The following is a 24,636-nucleotide window of genomic DNA, read 5'->3' on the forward strand; positions in this document are numbered from 1 at the left end:
TAAGTAGTTTTGTTTGATGTAGGTAGAATAGATGTATGATGTATTCACAATATCTGTAGAGGAAATATAAAATACAAAACATGGTGTTAAGAATATAGTTCTCGTTTTTTTCGGAAGTAAAAAGACAAATTAGAAGTATACTTACATTTTTTACAAGGGTAGTCTTGTCTTTTGGTATAGTTGATGTTGGATGATTTTATTGGATCTGTAGGGAAGATGTAATATGCAAGATATGTTGTTTAGAAAATAGCATTTTTAATATTGGGTGTTTACTAACAAAAACATATATACTTACATGTTTAATTAGTGTAGTTTTATACATTTGTAGTGTTGAAATAGGAAAATCGCTGATTATCTGTCAAAAAAATGTTTAAAATAAAGTATGAATCTTGTGAAATAGTGCTTAAAAACAGCAGTTGGTGTATAACAGAGCATTAATATATACTTACTATCTGATTTTCTAGGTGAAGAAATAGGAGCATGTATTAGGAATTTATTTGTAGTAGTTTCTATCAGAAAAGTAGGAGGAGATAAAAATTACATAAGTGCAAGAGTTAGGAGATATAAGTAAAATAGTACACTACTAATTTAGATTTCTAAATAATGCATTGTAACTTACTTGAATAATTAGGTAGTAAACTGGATCTTTAAAGATGTTTGTTCAGGAACAAAATCTTCAGAGTGTTGGCATCTTCTTTCTATAGAGTTAGCAGCAGCAAATGGTATAATGCATGTATCCCTTTTATAGTATGTGTATTTTGTGTGCTTTGATTTGATTGGTTGCAGGATGAAAGAAATGATTGTATAGGCTAGTTTGAATTTTTTTTAATTTAATTGGTGTGTTTGTTGATGTGAGAATGGTGGTATGTGGTGATTTCCGCATTAAAGCAGGTTAGTTGTTAAATAAAATAGATGTGTAAGTGGAAAAAAATATTTAACATGTTATTTACATGTAAAGATTATTTTTCAAATGATATAACGCATTTAATAGAATGTATAGTAAATGTAGATAAATAGGAACGTTATAAAAGTAACAGGTATTATATGTAAAAGTTTTTTGTATAGAACAATGACTTTTATAGACTATTAATATGGTATTTTAGACATGAAAGGGTAAAAAAAAACCTCGATATTTGTTTTGAAACTATATTTTAGCACTCTATATTTTAGTAGTCGATATTTTTGTAGTGTTAGGGGTAATTTCATGAACAACGATATATTTGTAGTCGATATTTATTAAGGCGATATTTAAGTACTCGATATTCTAAATACTCGATATTTTTGACTCGATATTTTTGTAGTTGTTGTAATAAGTATAGAAAGTCGATATTTTTGTAGTCGATAATTAATCAACGATATTTTAGCAAGTCGAAAATGTGACCGTCGATAATATTTCAGTGATCCGTTAGTGACATCATGGATAACATCACTAATGACATTGTCTAGTGAGTGAACGTGTTTTCTAAGTGTTTATGATTGTTAATCATATCTACTAACCTACAAAAGTTAACTTAGTTTACTAGGTGCACTACTAATGAATGATACTATTTCTAACATAAATTATGGGAGTGGTTAGGTGACTGTGTGTATCCGTGTGTGAGTGGGTATCTGAGTGGCATATAAGTGTGTGAGTAGCTGTATGGGTGAGTGAGTTGCTGTGTGAGTGGCTGTGCTGATGACTGAGTGGGTGTGTCAGTAGCTGTACAGGTAAGTGAGCGGCTGTGTGAGTGGCTCTATGGATGGGTAAGTGGGAGTGACTTTATGGGTCGGTGAGTGAGTGGGTGTCTGAATGGCCATATGAGTGAGTGACTAGGAGTGTAAGTTGCTGTATGGGTGCGTGAGTGGCTGTTTGAGTGGGTGTTTGGCTAAGTGAGTGTCAGTGTGAATGTCTGTATGGGTGAGTGAGTGGATGTGTGAGTGCTTGTATGGATGTGCGAATGGGTATGAAAGTGGTTGTGTGGGTGTGTGAGTATTTGTATGGGTAAGTGAGTGGCTGTGTTGAAAAGCTATATGGGTGAGTGAGTGGGTATATGTGAGTGGCTGTATAGGTAAACAAGTGGGTGTGTGAGTAGTTGTATGGGTGAGTGTGTGGCTTTGTGATTGGCTGTACAGGTGAGTGACCAGTTGTATAAGTAGCTGTATGGGTGGGTGAGTGAGTGGTTGTGTTAGTGGCTGAATGAGTGGGTGTGTGAATGACATTGTGGATGAGTGAGTTGTTGTGTGAGTACTTGTACAGGTCTGTGAATGGGTATGTGAGTGGTTGTGTGGGTATGTTAGTGGGTGCATGAGAGGTTGAAAAGGGGTGTGAGTGGTTTTGTGGATAATGTGTGGATAATGTCATCAGTGGTGTCGTTTGAGATGTCATCAATGGTGTCACTGACCATGTAAACACAAATGGGGTTGCATCTAGTTGGGATTGCTACAGGACTTTTAGAGATGCAAGTGAAGTGGGGGCATCTCACAAAAATTGAAGGACTAGCCTCACACACCACCTGGTGTCATGCTTCATCATAGGCAGTCCTCGCCCTCTAAAAACTCAGTTTGATAGAGGGCGGGCATACACCTGAAGACAGGGATGCACTTCTGAACTAAGTGGGGGCCCGTGAGTAGTGAAAGTAATTTAAAAACCATTGCAGTTGTCGTAAAGACTTACTTTTAATTAATTGGGCAACTGTATGGTATTAAACAAACTGAGCAGTGATTTGGGAACTGATTATCCCTTCACCGTATTAGATGTGCGAATGGGTATGGAAGTGGTTGTGTGGGTGTGTGAGTATTTGTATGGGTAAGTGAGTGGCTGTGTTGAAAGACTGTATGGGGGAGTGAGTGGCTGTATAGGTAAACAAGTGGGTGTGTGAGTAGTTGTATGTGTGAGTGTGTGGCTTTGTGACTGGCTGTACGGGTGAGTGACTGGTTGTATAAGTAGCTGTATGGGTGAGAGCGTGGTTGTGTTAGTGGCTGTATGAGTGGGTGTGTGAGTGACATTGTGGATGAGTGAGTTGTTGTGTGAGTACTTGTGCAGGTCTGTGAATGGGTATGTGAGTGGTTGTGTGGGTATGTGAGTGGGTGCATGAGTGGTTGTAAAGGGGTGTGAGTGGGTGTGTGAGTGGTTCTGTGGATGATGTCATCAGTGGTGTCATTTGAGATGTCATCAGTGATGTCACTGACCATGTCATGAGTGATGTAATATGTGAGGTTATAAGCTGTGCATAGTGGGGGCGTAAGTTATCTATAGCCCAGGTAACTATAACTGCTAAATTCCTATGGTTTTGTATAAGTAAAATCTGAGCCGAACTATAACGTCCTTGTAACCTCTGTTTTTTTTCAGTACATTTTTCAGTTTTTAAAAAAAATAATTCAATTTCCTAACTATAACATTCCAGTAACCTTTGGTTTGTTTTCTAAGTGAATTTCTACATTTTGTTAATGTTATTTCCTAACTATAATGCCCCTGTAACTTTTGTTTTGTTAAGTGAATTTTGAAGGTCTTCTAAATGTTATTTCCTAACTATGACCAGTAACCATTAACAGTGAGTGTGTGAGTGAGTGCATGAGTGTCTCAGCAGATTTGTGAGTGGGTGTGAGAGTGTCTGAGTGGATCTGTCACTGGGTGTGTGAGTGGGCCTGGGAGTGGCTGCATAAGCGTCTTACTAGGTGTGTGAGTGGGTGCATGAGTGTTTGAGTGGGTCTGTGAGTGGGTGAGTGAAGGTCTGAGTGGCTGTATGACAGGGTGCATGACTGTCGGAGTGGGTGTCTAAGTGGGTATGTGAGTGTCTGAGTGGGTTTGCAAGTGCCTCAATAAGTAGATTACTCAGTCTGTGAATGGGTGCATGAGTGGGTCTGTAAGTAGGTGCATGAGTCTCTGAGTAGGTCAGTGAATAGGTTAGTGGGTCTGTGAGTGGGTGCATGAGTCTCTGAGTTGCTCTGTGAGTGAGTGCATGAGTCTATGAGTAGATCTGTGATTCAGTGCATCAGTCTCTGAGTGGGTCTGTGAGTGCATGAGTCTCTGAGTGGGTTTGTGAATGAGCGTGTGCGTCGATGAATACGTCTGGGAGTGGGTGTGTGAGTGTGCGAGTGTCTAGGTGGGTCTATGAGTGGGTGCATGAGTCTCAGAAGGTCTATGACTGAGTGCATGAGTGTCTCAGTGGGTCTGTGGATAGATCTGTGAGTGGGTGTGTGAGTGTCTGGGTTGCTCTGTGTGTGGGTGGGTAACTCTCTCAGTGGGTCTGTGGGTGGATGCATGAGTCTCTGAGAGGGTCTGTGTGTGGGTGCGTGATCTTTGACTTGGTCTGTGAGTGAGTGTATGAGTGTCTCAGTGGGTCCATGAGTGGGAGGGTGATTCTCTGAGTGGGTTTGTAAGTGGGCCGGCCTGTGAGTGTCTGAGTACTCTCTGTTTTGCCCTTTCTGCTCTGTTTTGCCTTTAAGACTTGCTTTTCTGTCCTCTATTTTACCTTTCCTTCTCATTTTGCTGACTGTTTTTCCTTTCCTGCTAATTTTTTTACCATCTTTTTTGCCCTCTTCTGCTATGTTTTGCCTTTACTGTTCATTTTTCTTCCCTCTGTTTTGTATTTTTTATGCTAATTTTTTTACCCACTGTTTTGCCTTGTCTGTTCTTTTTTTCTGGCTCCTGTTTTGCCCTTTCTGCTCTTTCTTCTGCTCGCCCTTTTGTCTTTTCTGTTTGTTTTTCTTTCCTGCTCTGCACAGGGTAGGTGGAGTCGTTGCTCCCCCTCTCTGAGCTAATTTCGAACCTGGGGACCCCATCCCTGAGGCCAGGCCTTAATTGAATGGGGGAGGGGCCATGTGGCCACCCTTCCCAAGCTGATTTGGCCAAAAGGATGCCATATCCCGGGGCCCGGTCATAATTGAATAGGGGAAAGGAGCTACGAGGACCCCCTCCCTGGACCGGTTTTGGCCCCGTGGACACCATCCTCTGGGGCCTGGCCACATCTCCCTGGAAGCACAGAGTGTGTATCTTGGGGACAATGGGGGCTCAAAGCCCCGGCAGTCCCAGCCGGCTCCCCGTTCTGCTGGACCCAGCATGGCTACTGCACACAGGGAGCTGCTGCAAATGCTCTCCACAATAGTTTCATCTCTTTCCCTGCCCACACGCTGGAACCAGAATGTTTGCTTTTTGCTTGGAGGGAGCTGTCAGCTCCTGCCAAGCAATAGCAAACAGCTATGTCCCGGGGTGGCACAGAGACATAGCATGAGCCAGCCCTGGGGGGTGGCAGTCCCCAGGGCCATGTATGGCTTCAGAATGGGGGCCATGCGACCTCTCTCCTTCTTTGTTCTTGTCTGCTCTGGGGAGGTGTTGGTCCTCGATGCCTTATGTGGCCACTCTCCAATTCATTAAAAAATATTTGGCCCCGGGGAGGCGGTGGTCCTTAGGGCCTGGGGGGGTCCACAGGCTCCCCATTAGCTGTTATTTAACCGGGGGGAGAAGTTGGTCCCCGGGGCTGGGAGGGTCCACACGATCTCCCATCACTGTTTCATTAGCCCCTGGGAGGTAGTGGTCTCCGGGGCTCAGGGCCCCGTGCGTCCCCCTGATTTTGAAAGAAAATGCCCCTAGGACCTGGCCTACTGGGAGCTCTATTCAAAACGAGCATGAGATACACAGCCGCATTGCATTTCGGCAGCAATTTGTTTTTAAAAATGCTTTTTTCCCACATGGGGTCCCTCTGGGACCCCATGACCAGAGCTAAGGGGTCAAGGTATTCATATCCAGACCCATTTTCTTATTTTTAAACGTTTTATGTGGGACTCAGCTGGGGCCGACTCCCAAGATGGCTGCCAACACTTCTTGGTTGAAGTGTTGACAGCTAATCAGATTTCAGCACGGGGACTATGGGATCCTCAGAGGATTGGTGTCCTATATATACAAATTTGGATTTATTTTAATAAGTCAAAAACTACTGAACGGATTTACACCAAATAACAAACAGTGTTCTTTCTGCACCAAGACCGATCTCTGCCAAATTTGGCGTAATTCCATCCAGCGGTTACGCTGTAGTCATGGTCGAAAACCTCTATGGAAATTACCATGGAAAATACACTTTTTTTTTACCTCCCTTTTTCTTGGCCCCGCCTGACGGATAGCATTTTGTGAAGATTCATCAAACAATGTCAAAGATATAGGCAAGTCAAAAAACGCTTTTCCTGTGGAAAGATGGTCCTAACTATAACACCCTACCAAAACAATGGACTTGTCTCCGAAATAAGGGCAGCACAACAATTAGTCTATACCCTTAATGGCTGACTTTGCTTTTGTTTGTCTTACAAGGAAAAAAATAGAAAGAACAGGGTTTACTCCACATGCAAGAGATCAGTTTACTCCACCCATCAATATAATTTGTTGAGTTAGGTCTGGTGGGCTGGCCACTACATAGTGACCACTACATTGAGTTACTATGTAGCTGGCCACTACATAGTGGTCACTACATAGTAATTTCCACTCCTACACTATAAAAGTGCCCGTAAATAGTATAAAAAGTTTAAACAACCTTTCTGGCCAACCTGTATACATTAATATAGGGCAAGAATCTCTGCTGCTCAAAATCAATCAGAAGAAATGTCAAACTTGTTGATGAACTCTCCTTCCTTCACCCTTTCAACCCAAATCACACAATCATTCCGTGATGGCTTGGCTCCTTTCTTATTTCTAAACTCTCCAGAGCAACACAATGCATCCCCATTGAGCTCACCAACTCAACCGCTTTACCTCTTGATGTCTTTTATCCTCCCTCAGTTACCCTTTGGCCACACTTCTCCCTTCTTACTTAGGACATCTTAGACTCTCTCCTTAACAATGCAAAGCAGGATTCCCTATTGACCTCATACCAGGTTTTTACCCTCTCCTAATGGAAGGTTTTCTTGTCTTCCCTCTGTTTGACATACTGACTCATCTTTAAAAACAAGCTAATTTGCTAAGGCCCTTGAGCAAGGTACTGTAATTTCCATTCATCCTAACTTGGACCTGACTTGTGAAACTAGTTACTGTCTGATCACTCTTCTTCCTGCAGTACCCAAAATCCTAAAATAACGTACCCCAAAAACGTTGTATATTCCTTTAATCTAACATTCTTGATAATACATAGATGGGCTTTTGTCCCCAGATTGACACAGTGCTTGCCATAAGGCTGATCAAGATCACCTACATCTTGTGACCGAATTCGGCAGTGTCAACAACTTGATTTTATTGGAGCGTTCAGTCTTATTTGACATTTTCAATTATACTCTTTTGCTCTAGAAACACCAGGCATCTGGTATAGGAGGCCCAGTACGTAATCTATTTGCTCTTTTCTTTCTAGTGGGTCTCAAAAAGTGACTCTACAGTCTTTCACTTCTTTTTCTACTTTGATCTCTTGTGGTGTGCCATAGGGTTCAGCCCTTTTTTTCTTGGTTAGATCTTATGGCACAAATATTTATTCTTATGACACCCACCTCATCTTTTGAATTTCTGGAAGCTCTCCTGGAGATTCCGTACTGGAAGACTGTCACCTGGAGATCAGAAGATGGATGTGCCACTACTGGCTTTAATGCAGTGAAAACAAAGATCTTAATTTTTGGGGGGGTCCCTACCCTTCCTCTGTTTCAGTTGTCATAAGTCTTGAACTCAAAACTGACTCCTCTCTACAACTTGGCTCTGAAGTTAACAGTGTAATCTCATCATGCACCATCAGATGCGTAAACTTCGGAAGCTCTCCCTTTTTCTCTCCCTTTAAGCTCATTGTGCCAAAGTGTCCACCCTTATTGCATCTTATTGCACCGAGACTCAGTTAAGTCATCTTTATTAGACTGCTTTCAATCTACTCAAAAGCAAGCCACCAGACTCATCTGTTCTACTCTTTGTTTCAGTTGTGCATCACCTATTTTGCGACAGCTCCATTGGTAACCAATCAGTGCTAGGATCACTTTTAAGATCCTGTGCATTATCTTTCATTCGTTAGACAATACCACACCTAGTTTCATCTCCAATCCCCCTTTACACTACTCTCCTAACAGAGCACTTTGCTCAACTAATCAAGTCCCTTGCTATAACAAAAACTCATTGTGGGAGACATTCTTTCTCTGACTTAGCTCACACTCTTTGAAAACCCATCCCACTGACTTTGCATAATCCCCTCCCACGTTTCTTTCCACCAAAAACTAAAAACACACTTATTTCCAAAACCATGCTGATTTTTTGTTGTTGCAGTTATTTGCGGCCCATCCTTACAGGCGGCGGGGCTATACCCCCAACCCCCACTTTTTGCAGACATTGAGAGCATAAGTCAGGCCGATCAAAGATCAGGCTGAAAGACACTCTTTATGTTCGGGTCAGGTGGCCAGGCGCTATACATGTGCTAAATGCGAAGGCGCCCAGCTGCCGGATCTAAACTTTGCCGGAATGAAGATGTCACTGCTCCTGTGTGCGTGACCTCTTCTGCCTGGCAAAGCGTTTGGAAGGCAACCCCCTCATGAAGAGAGGGAAAGTCACTGATAGCCTTGGACCTGTGCGCTTCAGTGTTAAGCCCTGAAGTATCCAGGTCAGAGTGCCCATCACTGAAATGTCACCCCAGAGTGGCCCTATCCCACCTTTCTCATCCCAATCTCATTAGCGGGCCTAAGGTCAACCAGTGAGAGGAGGTGGCAATCCCAATCCTCCTGGAATCTCCGAGGATTCGCTCCATACTCCAGAGACACAGCAGGTAAGTTTTGTGTTTTTATGATGTTCGGAGCGTGTGTTTACACATGATTGTATGTGTATTTGTGAGTGAGTGTCGTGAATGGGTGTTTGTGTGCATGCGTCAATGCATTGGTGTGAGTGAGTGTGTATGGGTGAGTGTGTGCCCTGCCCACCCCTCCTCCCTGCTCAAATGACTAGCCACCACTGAGTTGACTTCCTTCTGCAGTCATGAATCTTCACAGCCAGGAGGTCCTACTACGTTTAATGAATTCAACCTAACAAATTATTCCTAATAGCCAAGACAAGGAAGAAAGGGACTCAGCTGGCGGAGCAGCCTATGCTACGCTCTCAACATGACATGATAGGCCCTCTTTGCATACTCAACTTCCAGGGCCTAATCACTCTTCTCAAAACTAGCTTTCTGCCTTGTGTCCAGGTGACAAAAGATCCCCACGCAATCATACGTGCAAGTTCAATGTCTCTTCCCTTCAACCAGGGCCCTTATCATTGCAGAGTGGTAGATCACTCGCCTCCATGCAAATAGAATTTGTTGTTAGACTTTCACTATGCACCACGGGCTTTCCATCACTAGCATGGGCAGGTCAAAGGACTGAGTTATGTTCGGGGCATGGAAGCACCATCGTAATTACATGAACACGTTTTGGCATTACCCACACAGTGCCCTGTAATCAGTTTGAACAGATTAATGCAATTTTGTGGTATCTGGGAAGGAACACTCCTAGAGAATGAATGACATCCTGTAGCCGGATGTATGACATTACAACGCATGCTTTTACATTGCATGCTTTTACAACGCTGTTTTTACAACGCATACCATTACAACGCATAGTGCTTTTAGGCGCTGGATAGTGAATTGTTTAATTTACTATTCCAACTCCAGTCCCCTTGGATAGTAGGGAAGGTGTTGGATAGTACATGAAACCTATTCCCTATCCTAGAGCGCCCCCCAGCGCAATGCGTTGTAATGGTTTGCATTGTAAAAGTTGCGTTGTAAAGGCACTGCGTGGTAAAAGTTGCGTTGTAAAGGGTGTTTACCCCTGTAGCCCAATTGATCATACTTTATCTCTTTCTCTGTCGGATTTAAAGCCACTCCTTTGGCTCATACACTGGAAATGAACATACTCGTGAATGAGAAAGATATGGAGAAAAGAAAGGCAGAAGAGAAAATGTGCATTTAAAATTCAATTGCTATTGCTCCAGAAGGACATGTGAATATATGTTTTACTGTTATGACTACCTTGTTACGTGTAGTAGAAAAAAACAATGTACATGGTGCTAATGGTAGGATAGAAAGGGAAAACAAGAGACAAAATATACGTACTTGCAGACACAGTCTGTGGAACCATGTTTGTTTACAGCAGGGACTTTTAAGCACAGAGAAGTTAGGCTTCGGTATGATACTTTCCAAGCAAACTGGACATTTAGCTTTACCCTTCGTTGGGGGGATTTTTTGAGTTGGAGCATGTTCCCAGCAGTAAGACCTAAAGAGATGTTAGTTTAGTTTAAGTTTATTGTAACAAGTTCATAAAATGTACTGCTAAACAGAGCTCACACACAAAATAACAACATATTAATCTAAATAATAGCAAAAAATGCCTAAACACGGCAGCTAAGAAAGATATAAGAAACATACCTACAACAGATCAGAATCGCTGCAGGATTCAAAAGAACAGAAGCGAAACAGTAATGACTAATCACCTCTTGCGAGTACAATCTAATATAATAGTTAAAAGCAAATGTGGAACAGACAAACCCAAAAATGTCACTACAATAACATACCCAGCATTGACATTGTCCCTCAGTCATACAAGTAAAGCCATATTCATTGTTCATGTCCCTCCATAGCAAAAGTAAGTGTTTTAGACACATTTCCTTAGCCCCATTTCAGGGGAAATACAAAAGCCATTTGTTAATGAAGCGTTATCTAGACAACATTCTTCACAAATGTTTGCAGTTTCAACCAAAGACCATGTGCAGCTTTATATAGGTCGAAGAGCATTGTTATCATCTTTCAAGACACTGTGTATATTATTAATCATCCTCGTATAACAGCATAAAAAGTTGTCCTTCATATCGATCACAGTGAAAGAAGGGCAAAACCTAACACTGGCAGAACAAATGTCTCATTGTTAATTGCTTATAACGAGACATGGTAAGGTCATGTTAACAGTGCTGATTACAAACAGATCATTTACATTCAGTTACCAATTATGTTCCCATCACTGACCATGTCAGTCATTCATTATTCATTAAGAAGGTTGTTTGTCTCCCATCTCCACATACCATCCTCCCCAGATAAGGTGAGCACCTATGGAGGACATGCTCACCATCCAGCCATTCAAGTCCCAGGCTTGTGCCAAGTTATGTCCAAAGACGGTCTCCCCTTTCAGCTTGACCTCTTCTAATGGTGTGTGACAAACTCAGAAGGCTGTGTACAGGTGAGTTATGGCTTTCCTTCTTTCTACTAACTTAAGGATAACTCGCAGCACATGGTGGGTTTGGGGTGTCCAAGCCTTCACCACTCCAGGTGTTTCTGCACTACAGTAGCTCATCGTGGAGAGTGAATGGCATCTCCAGAAGCCCAAGCAATTCTCAAAGCTGACATAGTTTTCAACAAATTGCCCTCATTAATGTATGAATCGGGGCAACAGGCGTGATTTGTTTCATCAACTGTCAGGCCCTGATTAGAAGTTGTTGTAGACCTCTAGAATGTGAGGAGACAGTAGCTGCTCATAAAATTCTGATGGGAGACCGAGAGCACCAGGGATCTCTCCACTGGGTAATGTCCTACAACACCTGGGTCATCTCAGTTTTCATGACAGTGCATGGAGCTTTTCCTGGTTCTCTGATAATAGGACCAGAATTGGTGTCATCATCATTAAAAATACTTTATTCGGCTCATAACAGAACATAAAAGTTACAGCAAAGATAAAATAACATGATGAAAGTTGTTACAAAAAGATAGCATACAATCTTTCTGTCAAGAGGACATTCTAATACACAAGAACACACTTGTGCAAAGATACATTGGGTACAGTTTTGCGTTAACTGCCCATGTCCACCCTTATATTAACAAACGGCAACAAAAACACATTCAGAATATAAGGTGTTAAAAATCACAAAAATTTTTAAAGGGGGAATGCCTAACATAACTCAATTACCTCTCTGAAATACAATTTATTCTGTATAAATTACAAACCTTGCTAAGATAAATAGCTTACAGGTCACTCATCATAATCACAGGGAATTGAGAAGAATATACCTAGTCTTTCCCTGCTGGCTCTCTCTTAAAAACTCTCCTTCAATAAAGTGCAAATCATGCTAAAGTGTTATTTTTCTTCAAAATAATTGATGTCATAGCCAGGAAGATCTCAAGAGCAGCAAGTTGTAATCGGGGAGTACCAAAGTACAGTGAGAAGTGCACAACAATGTTGCTATCATCATCTTGCGCATATTGTACTTTATGTCTGTGTCACGTATGCTGTTTGCACTTGCATTTGACTGCCTGTTCTAAGCAGTAGGCCTAGTAGTCGTCCACACCAGTGACCTTCTTCGTGCACATTTGCTGTGTATTTCCTATAGGATAGACACCTCAACCTCTCTAACAAGACAGTGTGTTTTTCCTATGTGTGCTAAGAGAGGTGAAAAGGGAATGGACCTGCACAGCTCTCGTATCATGGTCTTTTAATGTTGTCTACAGAGTCATCACCTCCTTCACCAGGACTGCCTTCACCCTGCACATGATTTTAATGCACATTCCCCTAATCGAAACCTTAAAAGCGGCCAATTAAACACCAATATCACTCAAAGAGCCAGCATTTTCTACAAAATAGTTTATTTAATCTCCGATCGCTTCCAGGAACACCAGATCTTTCAAAGACTTCAGGCTGAAGCCTCCATGATGGTACACATGTATTACGTCTGCCTAGCCCAAGGATGAAAGTAGGGTAAAATGATCAGATAATGTCATACCCAGATAGCTATATTACAGGACATTTCTATAGAGTGTTCTGTACTGATAACATAAACCAATGAGGTATGTAAGTGATTAACTAGGCAAAAGAAGAACTCCCTTTTGTTGGTGTGTGAGTTCTTCCCGATAATGTGCAAGTCACACCCGTACACCCACCACTTGCCAGTATGAGCCACTTTGACAAAAGGCGACCCTAGGAGGGAAGGTCTTAAGTAGTCCTGCATCAAGGACGCAATTAAAATCAACCTGCAAATCACACAGATGGAATTAACAGATATAGGTCCCATTATGAGCATAATGTCGGTTAACATAATTATTGGCATAGTAGTTTGGTCTGTGGACCCCTGAGTGGGGTCTACTATGTCTGTGGCGGTTTTTCTCGCCATCCCAATTTCACAAAGAGGTTTTACCTTATTTATACATTTTTGGGGTCAGAATTTAAATATATATCATGACTGGTTTAACAAAAAAGTAGCAAATCTGCACAGAAGCAAATGTACTACTTTTTAGAATTCACAAATATTAGCAGTAGCAGGCATGGAAAGCTGCACCAATATCCAGGTTTTCAGGCATATTACTGGCAATCAAATACTCAAAAGGAGATTGGATGGATGCTTCAAATGGTCTAACCACTTGCAATCCCTTGGGATAGTATTCTAAATGACAGTTTTTAGCTCACTGTGCCACTCTAGACAGAGGGGAGGATTAACGTTTTGGCAGATGGAGTTAAGGCAGTCCCAGTGGTTTATGTCTGTCACCCTGCTTTTACTCTGCCCTTCAAATTTAGAGATGTCTTCCAGCCCCGCAGACATCTCTATACATTGGCAGGAACCGCCATCATAGTGGTTCCAGTTAGTGTAGGAAACGTTTGACGGACGTCTCCTTCAAACATGAATGCTGGGCATCAAACGTTTCCAAAGTTTTTTTATTTTTCAAAAACAAACTTTCAAAGTGTGAGGGTTATGTTTAGTTTTTTACTGTGACTCACTGTCAGGATATATGGTGATCTACAATAAAAAAAGCCCATCCAACTGTCCACTCTAAATAAGGCGGATGGCTGAATGGCTTATTTATGATGCACCTACTTTATTGCGCTGTTGGAGGAAGTTGTGCACAGAAGAAGCAAATTTTACTCCATATGCATAAAACCCATGGTCCTTCTGACTCAGAATTGTGTGGGTAGACCTTCAGCAGCCTTGGTTTGCTGTTGCAATACAGTTTATGTCCTCCAAACGCTATATCAGCCCAAGACTCCCATTAAATGCAGAGAGATACCAGTCCTGCTCCTCATGGGAAAACTCCATCCTGAACCTTGGAATTCTCAACATTCATCTGCAGCCCACTGCTTTTTTTGTTAGGAAATTTTAGTTGCACACTTCCCCGAAACTCACTGACTAAGCTACGCCCCTGATGCCGCTCAAGAATAAGAGGAGAATTGTGAGCTATGTAGCTGGCTCTTCCATCTCTTCTGGGGGTTTTGTGGCTCCCCCTCTCTCGGAAAAACTCTTGCCGCAAAGCAAAATGTCACCCTGCACATCATTACATACAACGCGTTGGGTTTCCGGTTCCCCCACGATGCATGTAGGCATGTACTCTACGTCCTTTAGCCAAGCATGTCATACCACTCATGTTCATGTGAAGAAATTAAAATGCGTGTAATTGCTGTGATCATTATTGGGGGGTTTCGGGATAGGCGTGTTTTGGTACGGTAATATAGTAGAGCATGTGGCTTTTTGATTCCCAGGTAGCAGGAGAGAGACCCTTAGGCACTGTTCAAAATATGTATACAAACCAAAATATAACTGTGGCTCTAAATTCTACTGCTCGCGTTTCCTGGGTCTGACCAAGGGACTCCTTCAACAAGAAAAGGATCTAAATGGCAACTAAACCAAAACGAGATACTCTCAAAGTGTGAGAGTACCCATCAGTTACCGTCCTGTACCACCATTGTCATCATCTGGGCCTCTTCACTCAAAGAAGAGTATGGCGTACAACCCCTCCTGAGATGTTCAAAGGAGGGGTGGGTGTCCCAGTGTGATATCTATATATAACAGTAAAAAGACGTGTACTGGTAACTGGAAGTCAGTGCGTGTGATAAAGTGATGTGCAATATGTGAAAAGGGATTATATTAAAATTGGAGAGATTATAAGAAAATACATTTAATGGGTATCCTATAAACTTCCAATGTTAAAAATCAGTGCGTAAACCTAGTAGTTTAAACAAATAGCCACTAGTTACTTTGTATAGGTCAACATGTTTCTGCAGTTTTAAAGACCCAGACAGGTGTCTACTGCTTTCATCAGGACCAATACGCTACTGCTCATAAAAAATACAGGGTGAAATTCAATATAGAAGCCATATCACCTGAGAATCATGGTATATGGATGTCCTCCTTGTGAGTTTTTCTGGACAGGAGGATCAATATGTCAGACAATACAATGAGAGCAAGTATTGTGTGTTGGAGTGCATGGGCGCAGTTACTCATACAAATAGATCACGGTGACTTGTAACATACCAGTTCAAAGGAGTTCATCAACTGTAATGGGGTAACGGAACATGGAAAAGGCGAATTAACCTTCTAAATCTTCTATAGTGGAATCAGGTCTTGGGTACAACACAGAAGAGTCAGTGATTTGACTGTGTAGCAACTGTGACTGCGCATCTTTCCGTGGACCCCACAGTACCTCGATTGCCTATCTCAGAGTCGGGTTCCAATGCAATTTCCTCCATCTAGCGTTTCTCAGCCTGCAACTTTGCCACACAGACTGCAGCCATCCTTGGGGGTTTGTGGCCTGGGGGTAAAGCCTTTAGGTTTGCACCTTGCTTGTACCGACTCCCAGGTAGCAGAAGCATCTGCAAAGAAGGTAGGTAGTCTTTGCACTCGCCATGACCTTCGGTTTAGCAGGGAAGAGCAGCATGTAACTGATCAGTTTATATAAGTGACGTTTTACTACGAGGTACAAATTATGTTCCTGTTGAGACTGTCTGGGAGTAATCCGAAAAGATCATGATGATGGCGTTTTCTAATTCCTTGGGCCAAGCCTTCTTTTTCACCGAGGAATTACGGTTTCTATAATTCAGTAAGTGGGCAATTACAAGCCTTTGTTGGCCTTCAAGGAAAGGGAGTGAAATCGGGCCCTGTAAGAGCTTCAGTTTTAAAGATCCAGTCCTCCAAGAAGAGATGCATATTGGGGCCCTCCACAATGTTGGTGCGACTAAACCAGGAGCAGTTCCTCCCTTAGGGCGCTGGGCCTTACCCCAATGATATTTTGGCCCCCTTTTACATGTGACTATACACTACACAGTAAGTACACTTATAAGAATTAAAAACAGCAGTTTTATTCAATTAGCACAAATGAGCCTTCAGACGAAGGGCGGAGGAGGCTCTGAAGAGGATGGGGCTTCAATGTGGTAGACCCGCATCTGAAGCCACGAGTGCACGGCCGCTAGGGCACACAGTGCCTACGTCGGGTTGGACGGCTGTCTTTCTCCAGCCAATCCAACAAGTGCACTAGAGGCTTCTCTCTACTACACATTAGTGAGCAGGGGGTGCTCAAAGTCGCAGACCTCAGTCTCCTAATGAGTGGTTAGTTTTCCCACTCAAGGCAATCCTGGCTCTCCTCTCATACTGTGTAAAAGCAATGGAGCAGCGTCTGGATTGGTTGAAAGATGCGTTTGCTGGGCCTGGTCTAGGCCTCTAGGCCTCTGGCGCAGGGTTTTTGCACATGGCACCGCTGGTGTGGGAGGCTCTGCCGATGGAGAATGACCAATCATTATAATGGCTTATCGTCTAAACCATTTCTCCTGTTGCTGGGCTGCTTGGTCAACCTGTCCCTCCCTCTCCCTCCTCTAGGCGAGCAAGACTGATTTAGTAACCACCTGTGTCCTTACCTCATGCTGCTGTGACCAGGAAGGCTCGATTCGACCCTTGCGTGTGATCAATCATCACAAAGGTTCGACTCCGGAGTCGAGTGGACAATATTACTTTGGTCACTAACAGCCAGCCAGTGCCACATTTAAGCCTGTGCAAAAGTAGGTGGAACAATATAAATAAATGTGAAATGAAATATATATTTTGTATATTATATGGCACTGGATAAAGGAAGGGGCAGAAAGGCGATTCTACAAGTGTTTGGTGGTGGGGAGGGGAAGGAAAAGCGGGATTCAGCTACAGTAGTGATGGAGGAATGTATGACGTTACAACGCATACATTTACAACGCATGCCTTTAGAAAACAGTTTTTACACCGCAACATCCCTTACAAAGCATACATTTACATCGCATGCCATTACAACAATTTTTTTAAAACTACATTTACAACGTATTCCATTACATAGCATTATACCTTTACAACGCATACCATTACAACGCATACCATTATATTGCATTTAAGGTAAGTGTTGGATAGTGTAGGGGTATAAATTACTATTCTAAGTCCAGGGGGTGCAACAGTAGGCTAAGTGTTGGATAGTGTAGGGGTAAAAATTACTTTTCTAACTCCAGGGGGTGCAACAGTAGGGTAAGTGTTGGATAGTGTAGGGGTAAAAATTACTTTTCTAACTCCAGGGGGTGCAACAGTAGGGTAAGTGTTGGATAGTGTAGGGGTACTATGGTTTGTAATGACATGCGATGTAATGCCTGCATTGTAGTATCATGCGTTGTAGTGACATGCAATGTAATGGTTGCGATGTAGTAACATGCGTTGTAAATGATGTTGCGATGTAATGACTGCGTTGTAAATGTAGTGCGATGTGATGACTGCGTTGTAAAGGTTGTTTCCCGTGATGGAGAGGTGAGGTTGGGTTCAGTAACATTCAATGACTGTGTCAGTACTGGTGATTGTTGTTATATAATGCTGGTTTACCACTGGTGATGATATAATGAGGTTTAACTTTTGTAAATCTTGAAAAAAACTGCTCTTCTTCAAGTTGACTTTTGTTTTGGTTTACTTAGCTTCAAGTTTGGTTCGGTCAGGCGTTTTTTTATATGTATTTCTGACTGGTAGGTAACAAACAAAACCCCATGCCTCTAGTTATTATCCTATAAACCTCATCCTCTAAATAAAACATAGCTATCAACTGACCCGAGGTCGTATGGTTTGGCGTCATATGCATAAGTACCTCGGATCCCCATTTGGCCTATCTGTAATGGAGGGTTAAATAAACCAGAATGCGCACTGTTCTGCTCAGTGGATTTTGTTTGGCTGAAGTCTTAGAGGCAGTTAGTACATATGTGCACTACACACATCAATGTCGGGAGGCTGCCTGGTTGCATTTATATTTATTCGGTGCATAAATGATAGCGCTGAACAAAAACAACCAAAGGGGTAGAAACACAGAGCCCACAAGCAGTCAATGGGTAATATGTAAAAAAGTAAATAAAAAAAACTTACCTGTAACTTTGGTTCCGCAGTATTGGTAACTTTCATAGATTCCCATGCTTTTGTATCATTCCCCGTCGTCTGAATGGGACTCTCTGTAACAAAATAACATAGCAGTAGGTACAAAAGAGAAATAAAAAGGCCTAGGCCTAATTCCCTTTTGTAGCATATCCACCTCTTTTTGTAAAAGAGACCAAACTAGGCATCAGCCAATCAGAAGAGCCTCACCCCATAGAACCCTCCTGAAGGAACCTCAGAGCCTCAGATTTTCGTAGCCGTTGTGTAACAATCACCATATCTGCTGAAGGCTGAGCTTTCCTCGGGGAGGTGGGTGGGCGCATGGGAATCTATGAAAGTTACCATTACTGGGGAACCGAAGTTACAGGTAAGTAACTTGTATTCTTGCCCCAGTATTGGAACTTTCATAGATTCCCATGCTTTTGTATCAGAGTAGCAAGCAGTTAGCAATAAAAAACACATTTTGTGGCATAAATATACATTGCAATAGCCATCAATACATGAAGATACAAAATGTGCAGAATAAAGGAAGGTGGCATAGAAAGGAAAGCTCACCAATTAGTGGAAGTGGTTCCTCAGGACTGCCTGGCCCACAGCCGTGTCCTCCTGTGTCAAAGATTCCAAGCAGTAACGCTTCGTAAAGGTGTGCACACTGCTCCATGTCGCAGCCCTGCAAATGTCTCTGATCTGCACTCCCGCGAAGAGGGCTGTCGAAGAAGACATCGATCTTGTGGAATGCGCTCTAATTCTGCTGGTCAGCGGCTTACCCGCTGTCGAATGGCAATGTAGAATGGCACTGGAAATCCACCTTGCAATACTTTGTTTTGAAAGAGGGAGGCCCTTGCGAGGACCACCAAAAGCAACAAACAATTGGAAAGATTTACGGAATCCTTTGGTGCGATCCATAACATTTTTTAAGCATCTTTGTATGTCCAGAGAATACAGTGACCTCTCCGCTGGTGTGGAAGGGTGAGGAAAGAAAGATTTAAGGATAACTGGCACATTCAAGTGAAAGTCCGAGGGCACCATGGGTATGAACTTTGGGTTAGTTCTTAAGATTACTGTATTCCTTTTAAATTGGAGAAACGGTTCCTGAATTGTGAGAGCCTGCAACTCCCCAATGCGTCTTGCCGATGTGAGGGCAAGAAGGAGAGTCAATTTCCATGAAAGGAAATTCATGACTGTTCGATGTATTGGTTCAAATGGGTCTTTCATAAGCTGTGTGAGGACCAAATTCAGTTGCCAAGTAGGAGGCGGAGGCCTCACCGGGGGATAGACACGGAACAGTCCTTTAAGAAACTGTTTAATTATCCTAGAAGGCCAAAGAGAAGGTCCAGACGCAGAACGTCTGTACCGAGAAATCGAGGCCAAGTGAACTTTTATAGACGAATGGGCCAGCCCCGTCTTTGCTAAGGACAAAAGATTGATGAGGTTGGGAAGAGAAAGGGTCAACACCTTCTTTCTTGCACCAAATGCAAAAACTTTTCCATTTGAAACCATAAGTCTTATTCGTGGAAGGAGCTCTAGCCTGGGAGAGAACTTCTCTTATTTCATTTGAGATGGGAAGGTTCATGAATTTTCGCTGCTCAGGAGCCATGCTGTCAGGTGCAATGAAGTTGGGTCCGGAATGCTAAATTTGCTCCTCGGATATTGTGAGAAGGTCTGGAATGGTTCGCAAGGGAAGAGGAGGAACAAGGGACAACAGATGGAGTTCCGTGAACCAGAACTGTCTCGGCCAAGCAGGGGCAAACAAGATCATCTTGCATGGCTCCACCTTGATTTTCCTGATCAGTCTCGGGATCATTGGAATGGGGGGGAAAGGCGTAAACAAATGTCCCTGACCAGGCTATCAAAAGTGCATTCCCCAATGATCATTGGTGGTGAAGCTTGCTTGCATAAGACTGGCATTTCTTGTTGGTCGGTGTGGCAAATAGATCTATCGCAGGCTTGCCCTACTGATGGAAAACCTCGTCCAGAACTCTCTGGTTTAGTTCCCACTCGTGACTGACTGAGGATAGCCTGCTTAGCCTGTCGGCATTCTCATTTAAGATCCCTGGCAGATGTTCTGCCTGCAGAGAAATCCCGTGAAGGATCGCCCATTCCCAGATTTCTTGAGCTTCCTGAGATAATGGGAGAGACCTGGTTCCTCCTTCCGTGTTTATGTAATGCGGGGCCGTGGTGTTGTCCGTCCGGATGAGAACTTTCAAACCTCCTAGTCGAGGGAGAAAGGTTTGAAGAGCCAGCTTGATTGCCCTGAGCTCCAAGAGATTGATGTGAAGCAGACGGTTCTGAGGTGACCAATGTCCACTGACATGCAGATCCTGCAGCACTGCCCCCCAGCCGTCCAATGACGCATCCGTCGTCACAACCTGAGGAGACGGATCGCTTACGAAGGATAGACCTTGGAACAAGTTCTCCTGCTTTGTCCACCACAAGGCAGCTTTTCTCATTGCAGAGGTGATGGTCACCTTGTCGTCTAACGAACCGTGAATCTGTCTCCACTGGATGTCCAGCTGTTCCTGAAGAGGCTGCATCCTCAATCTGCAGTGTGGAATTAGAGGAATGCATGAAGAAATCACCCCTAGAAGAGACTTGTAATGGCGTACTGAAAGACACCTTCTTCTTCTTAAGGCTAGCGCCATGGTTTTCAGTTTATCCTGCCTCTCCAATGTTGGGAAAGCTTTCTTGAGATTCGAGTCCAAGATGGCCCCCAGGAAGCGTGCCGTCCTGGACGGAACCAGAGATGACTTCGCCTTGTTTAGAGTGAGTCCTAAATTTTGAAACAGGTTTGTACATGCATTGACCGCTTCCCTTGCGGCCTCCCTGGACAGAGCCTTCAGCAACCAGTCATCCAGGTAAGGGAAGACTTGAACGTGATTCTTCCGTAGAATCACTGCCACTGGTGCCAGCACCTTTGTGAAGATCCTTGGGGCTGAGCGAAGTCCAAAGGGTAACACCCTGAATTGAAAGTGGCTCTTGGCTACTGTAAATCGTAGAAACCTTCTGTGTGCCGGGTGAATCGGTATGTGAAAATACGCATCTTTGAGATCGAGCGTGGCCATGAAATCCCCTGGATTGATAAGATGTAGAATGTCCTGAACTGAGACCATCCGGAAAGATAGGAAGATGAGATAGGTGTTGAGCTCCCTGAGATCTAAAATGGGGCGCCATTTCTCTAGCGTCTTCCTTATCAGGAAGATCTGGAATAGAATCCATCTCCTCTTTGGGCGGAGGGAACCGGCTCTATAGCACCTTTCAGGAGCATCTGATGAACCTCGAGCCGCAGAAGACGCAGATGTTTCGATGGGATGGCGGCCGGGGGCTTTGATGGTGGATTTGTGCAAATTCCAAGGTATGGCCCTTTCGAATGATGTTTAGCACCCAACGGTCTGATGTTATCTTGGACCAATTCTGAAGGTATTGAGACACCCTGCCTCCTACTGATGATCTTGCAGAGGTGGGCACAGTAGGAAGAGCCAGGAGGCCGCTATTGCCTCTTGGACATGTCACGTCCTTGGCGAGCTTGTTTTCCTCTAGTGTTAGTTCTTGAGAAATTCGAGGATTGACCTTGTCTTTGCTGATAAGGCTGGTGGTACTGTTGCAAACCTGAGCCATAGGACGAGTAACGTTGCTGCTGGTAAGAGCCTCTGTACGTGGTACTCTTGCCTCTGGAACCTCTGAATGGAGCTTTACGGTACTGAAGGGTACCCAGAGACTTAGCTGTCTCAGTGTCCTTTTTAATATCCTGGAGAGTGTCATCTATTAACTTTCCAAACAAAGCCTCTCAATCGAAAGGTAGATCCAGGATCTTATTCTGGATTTCGGGTCTGAACCAAGTTGCCTTGAGCCATTCCTGGCGACGAAGGACTGCAGCACCCGCCAATGAACGAAAAACTGTTGTGGCGATGTCCATGGCACAATCTATAATTTCCATTGACGTTGCTTCCCCTTCTTGCAAAATCTTCTTCGCCTCTGTCTTTGATTCTGGAGGAAGTTGATCCAGATGTGGCGAAATTTCACATCATAATTGGCGATCGTACCTGCCCATTATTGCCAAGGCATTTGCTGCCCGTACCAGAAGACTAGCCTTTGAAGAGAACCTCTTTCCGGCGTTGTCTAACCTCCTGCCTTCTTTATCTGGAGGACTTGTCAAAGGAGCTGAAGGGTTGTGCGACTTCCTTTGTGCCACTTGAGCAATTACCGAGTCTGGTTTTGGGTGTCCCGTTAAAGACGCCGGACCATCCTCAGGTGCTTTACATTTTTTGTCTAGGCGCGGTAGAACAGGGACCACCATCGCTGGATTCTTCATCGCCTTAAGGCCTTCATCCCAAACATGTTGGACAATAGGGATAGATCTTGTAGTATTTTTATAAGGCTCTTTAAAGTCATTCAGTGGTAGCAGAAGGCATTGCTAGCTTGAATCTGCCAGCCGCTCTCTCTATCAGCTTATGGAAACCCCCTATATCCGCTGGCGGGGAGTCCACCGGATCCGGACATGGTGAAGCTGGGTCTGGGATGACATACTTGTCCCATCCTACACCTTGATTAGGTCTGCCATCAAAGTTTTGATCCTCATCCGAGGAATCATCGTGAGTGTCCAGTGGTATCGAAGACACCTGTGGAACCGGTGTCTGGGGCTGAGATGTCACCTGAGCCGGCAATTCCGGAGAAACAACTGCAGGAGCCGCAGGGACAGGCAAAGCTTGCGTAGTCCGAACAACTGCAGGCTGTGAACATCTAGATTTGTAATCCTGCAGCATGTTGTGGAGATCCTGCAAGAGAGAAGATGGTACCGACACCATGTCTTTTCTCGAATATTGTTGAGGTTGGGCAGAATGATGGTACCCACATTCCTGTTGGTAGTCCCCTTCAGAATCCGTCTCCTGGCATTTAACTAGAAGCTGAGATGGACGTTGTCCTTGGATTCGTCATCATCCTCCTCTAACAGCAAAGCTGGAGGCAAGGGGGTAACTCTTCTGGGAGACGTCATGTCAGGTGTGATTCATCTTATAGAAATAGTAATTCTTTCTGTCGACGACAAAAACGTGGACGATCCCGTCTGTACGTCTTCTGTCTCTTTACCACAGGACTGGAAACAGGCAAAGGCTAGCCCTGGTAGGCATCTTTCTTTCTATGAAATTAATGTTGATTGAGCAACAATTTATTGTCCCCTTATTAACCCGCCGCGCGTAAATCAGCCTCAAACCAGTGCATGTAACCCAAAGCAGCAGCAGTGTGTCAGTCAGCACTACTAGACACTGACACGGCCCGGCGACAACCGAGAACACAGTGTCGGAAAGCAGAGCGCCAAAGATAGATGTATGCATCGGTTGTCAGGACCTTGATCAGTTTTCAAATTGCACTATGTGAAAGGGACCAGAAGGCAGCAACAAACATACTGGGATCTGAGCAGGCAGGAGTTGGAACGGTATGAGGAGGGAAACAGAATAAATGCTACCTCTGAAAATTAAATTAGTCTTTTCTATTAGCAGCGCTAGTCTTGAGATGCCATACTCTGTTATTAAAAGGCCGCTCAGAAATCCTGCTTTCTCCACAGGTGTTGGAGGTTACCAGTCACAGAGTGCTGAATGGAATTATAGTCATTAGTGCATGAAGGGTTATTTTGACATTTTTCCTGGATGATCAAAGGCTTTCAAAGCCACCTCTTCTTCCTGCTTAGTAAATATGGCTTTCTAATATACTCAGGGCCAAGTTGAGCTCATGCCTCTTCATTTGCTCTGTCAGCAGCCCTTCAGTTACCTGTTTGGTAATGGTACCATCCATTTTATTGCTCACAACATTGGTACATTCCGGTAATGCCTCCATATTGACTATGTATGTATCTCTGTGAGGTACTCAGCATTGTTATCTCAATGTCCGTTATGAAGTTCTGTGGTTACACTGAACATGCAGCTACCTACGCCATTAGCATATGAAATCTCTTTATTGATGTCATAGTTACACTTTCACAATTGCCTTATTAACTTTTTTGCTTTCTCAAGTTTGCATGAAAATGCACCATTTGCCCACTCTTGTTTCGAACTCGCTAGCTAAACTGAATGGCCAGAGGTCACTCATCCCGAACGTTTACATCCCACCACTTTCAAATGCCACAAGCCACCACTGGACTTAATCTGTTTTCAGCGCCAAATTCAAGAGATTTGATACGCTCAGTCATTTATTTATTTATTTATTTTAAATCTGTTTATTGATTTTCAACCACAAACAACATCCCCAGTAGGTAATTACAGTCGGGCAGGCACTACTGTCTCATTTTAAATAATGACAAAACCATGGCATGCAGAAGTACAGTCGAGGTTAGAGGCCAGGATAAATAAGAAACAGTCATCTAATAACACTTAAATAGCCCCAACATCCTCATAATACTAATAATGTATCGAACTGCAGCCTGATTATACATGTGCTGTAAAGCTATATAGTATTAATTCCACTACTCTTCCCCCCGTAACCCTCCCTCACCTTCCCACTCTCACCGGCGTTCACCTACCACAGCGTAACTTATCTCAATATCCACTTGGAGCAACATGACTGTACAGGGTACTATACATACAACTGTT

General features: G+C 43.5%; 1 protein-coding gene across 11 annotated transcripts in view; it reads right to left on the reverse strand.

Moving 5' to 3' along the window:
* Positions 1 to 24,636, reverse strand: part of LOC144763479 (E3 ubiquitin-protein ligase PHF7-like) — a 1,848,469-nt gene that overhangs the window by 623,488 nt on the left and 1,200,345 nt on the right. For all 11 annotated transcript variants that reach the window (XM_078649109.1, XM_078649099.1, XM_078649102.1 and 8 more), the window contains one exon: positions 10,008 to 10,167. In XM_078649109.1, the coding sequence (XP_078505235.1) occupies positions 10,008 to 10,167 (160 nt within the window). The remainder of the gene's footprint in view (positions 1 to 10,007; positions 10,168 to 24,636) is intronic.

Source organism: Lissotriton helveticus, chromosome 6 (genome assembly GCF_964261635.1).
Source record: "Lissotriton helveticus chromosome 6, aLisHel1.1, whole genome shotgun sequence".
Taxonomy (NCBI): domain Eukaryota; kingdom Metazoa; phylum Chordata; class Amphibia; order Caudata; family Salamandridae; genus Lissotriton; species Lissotriton helveticus.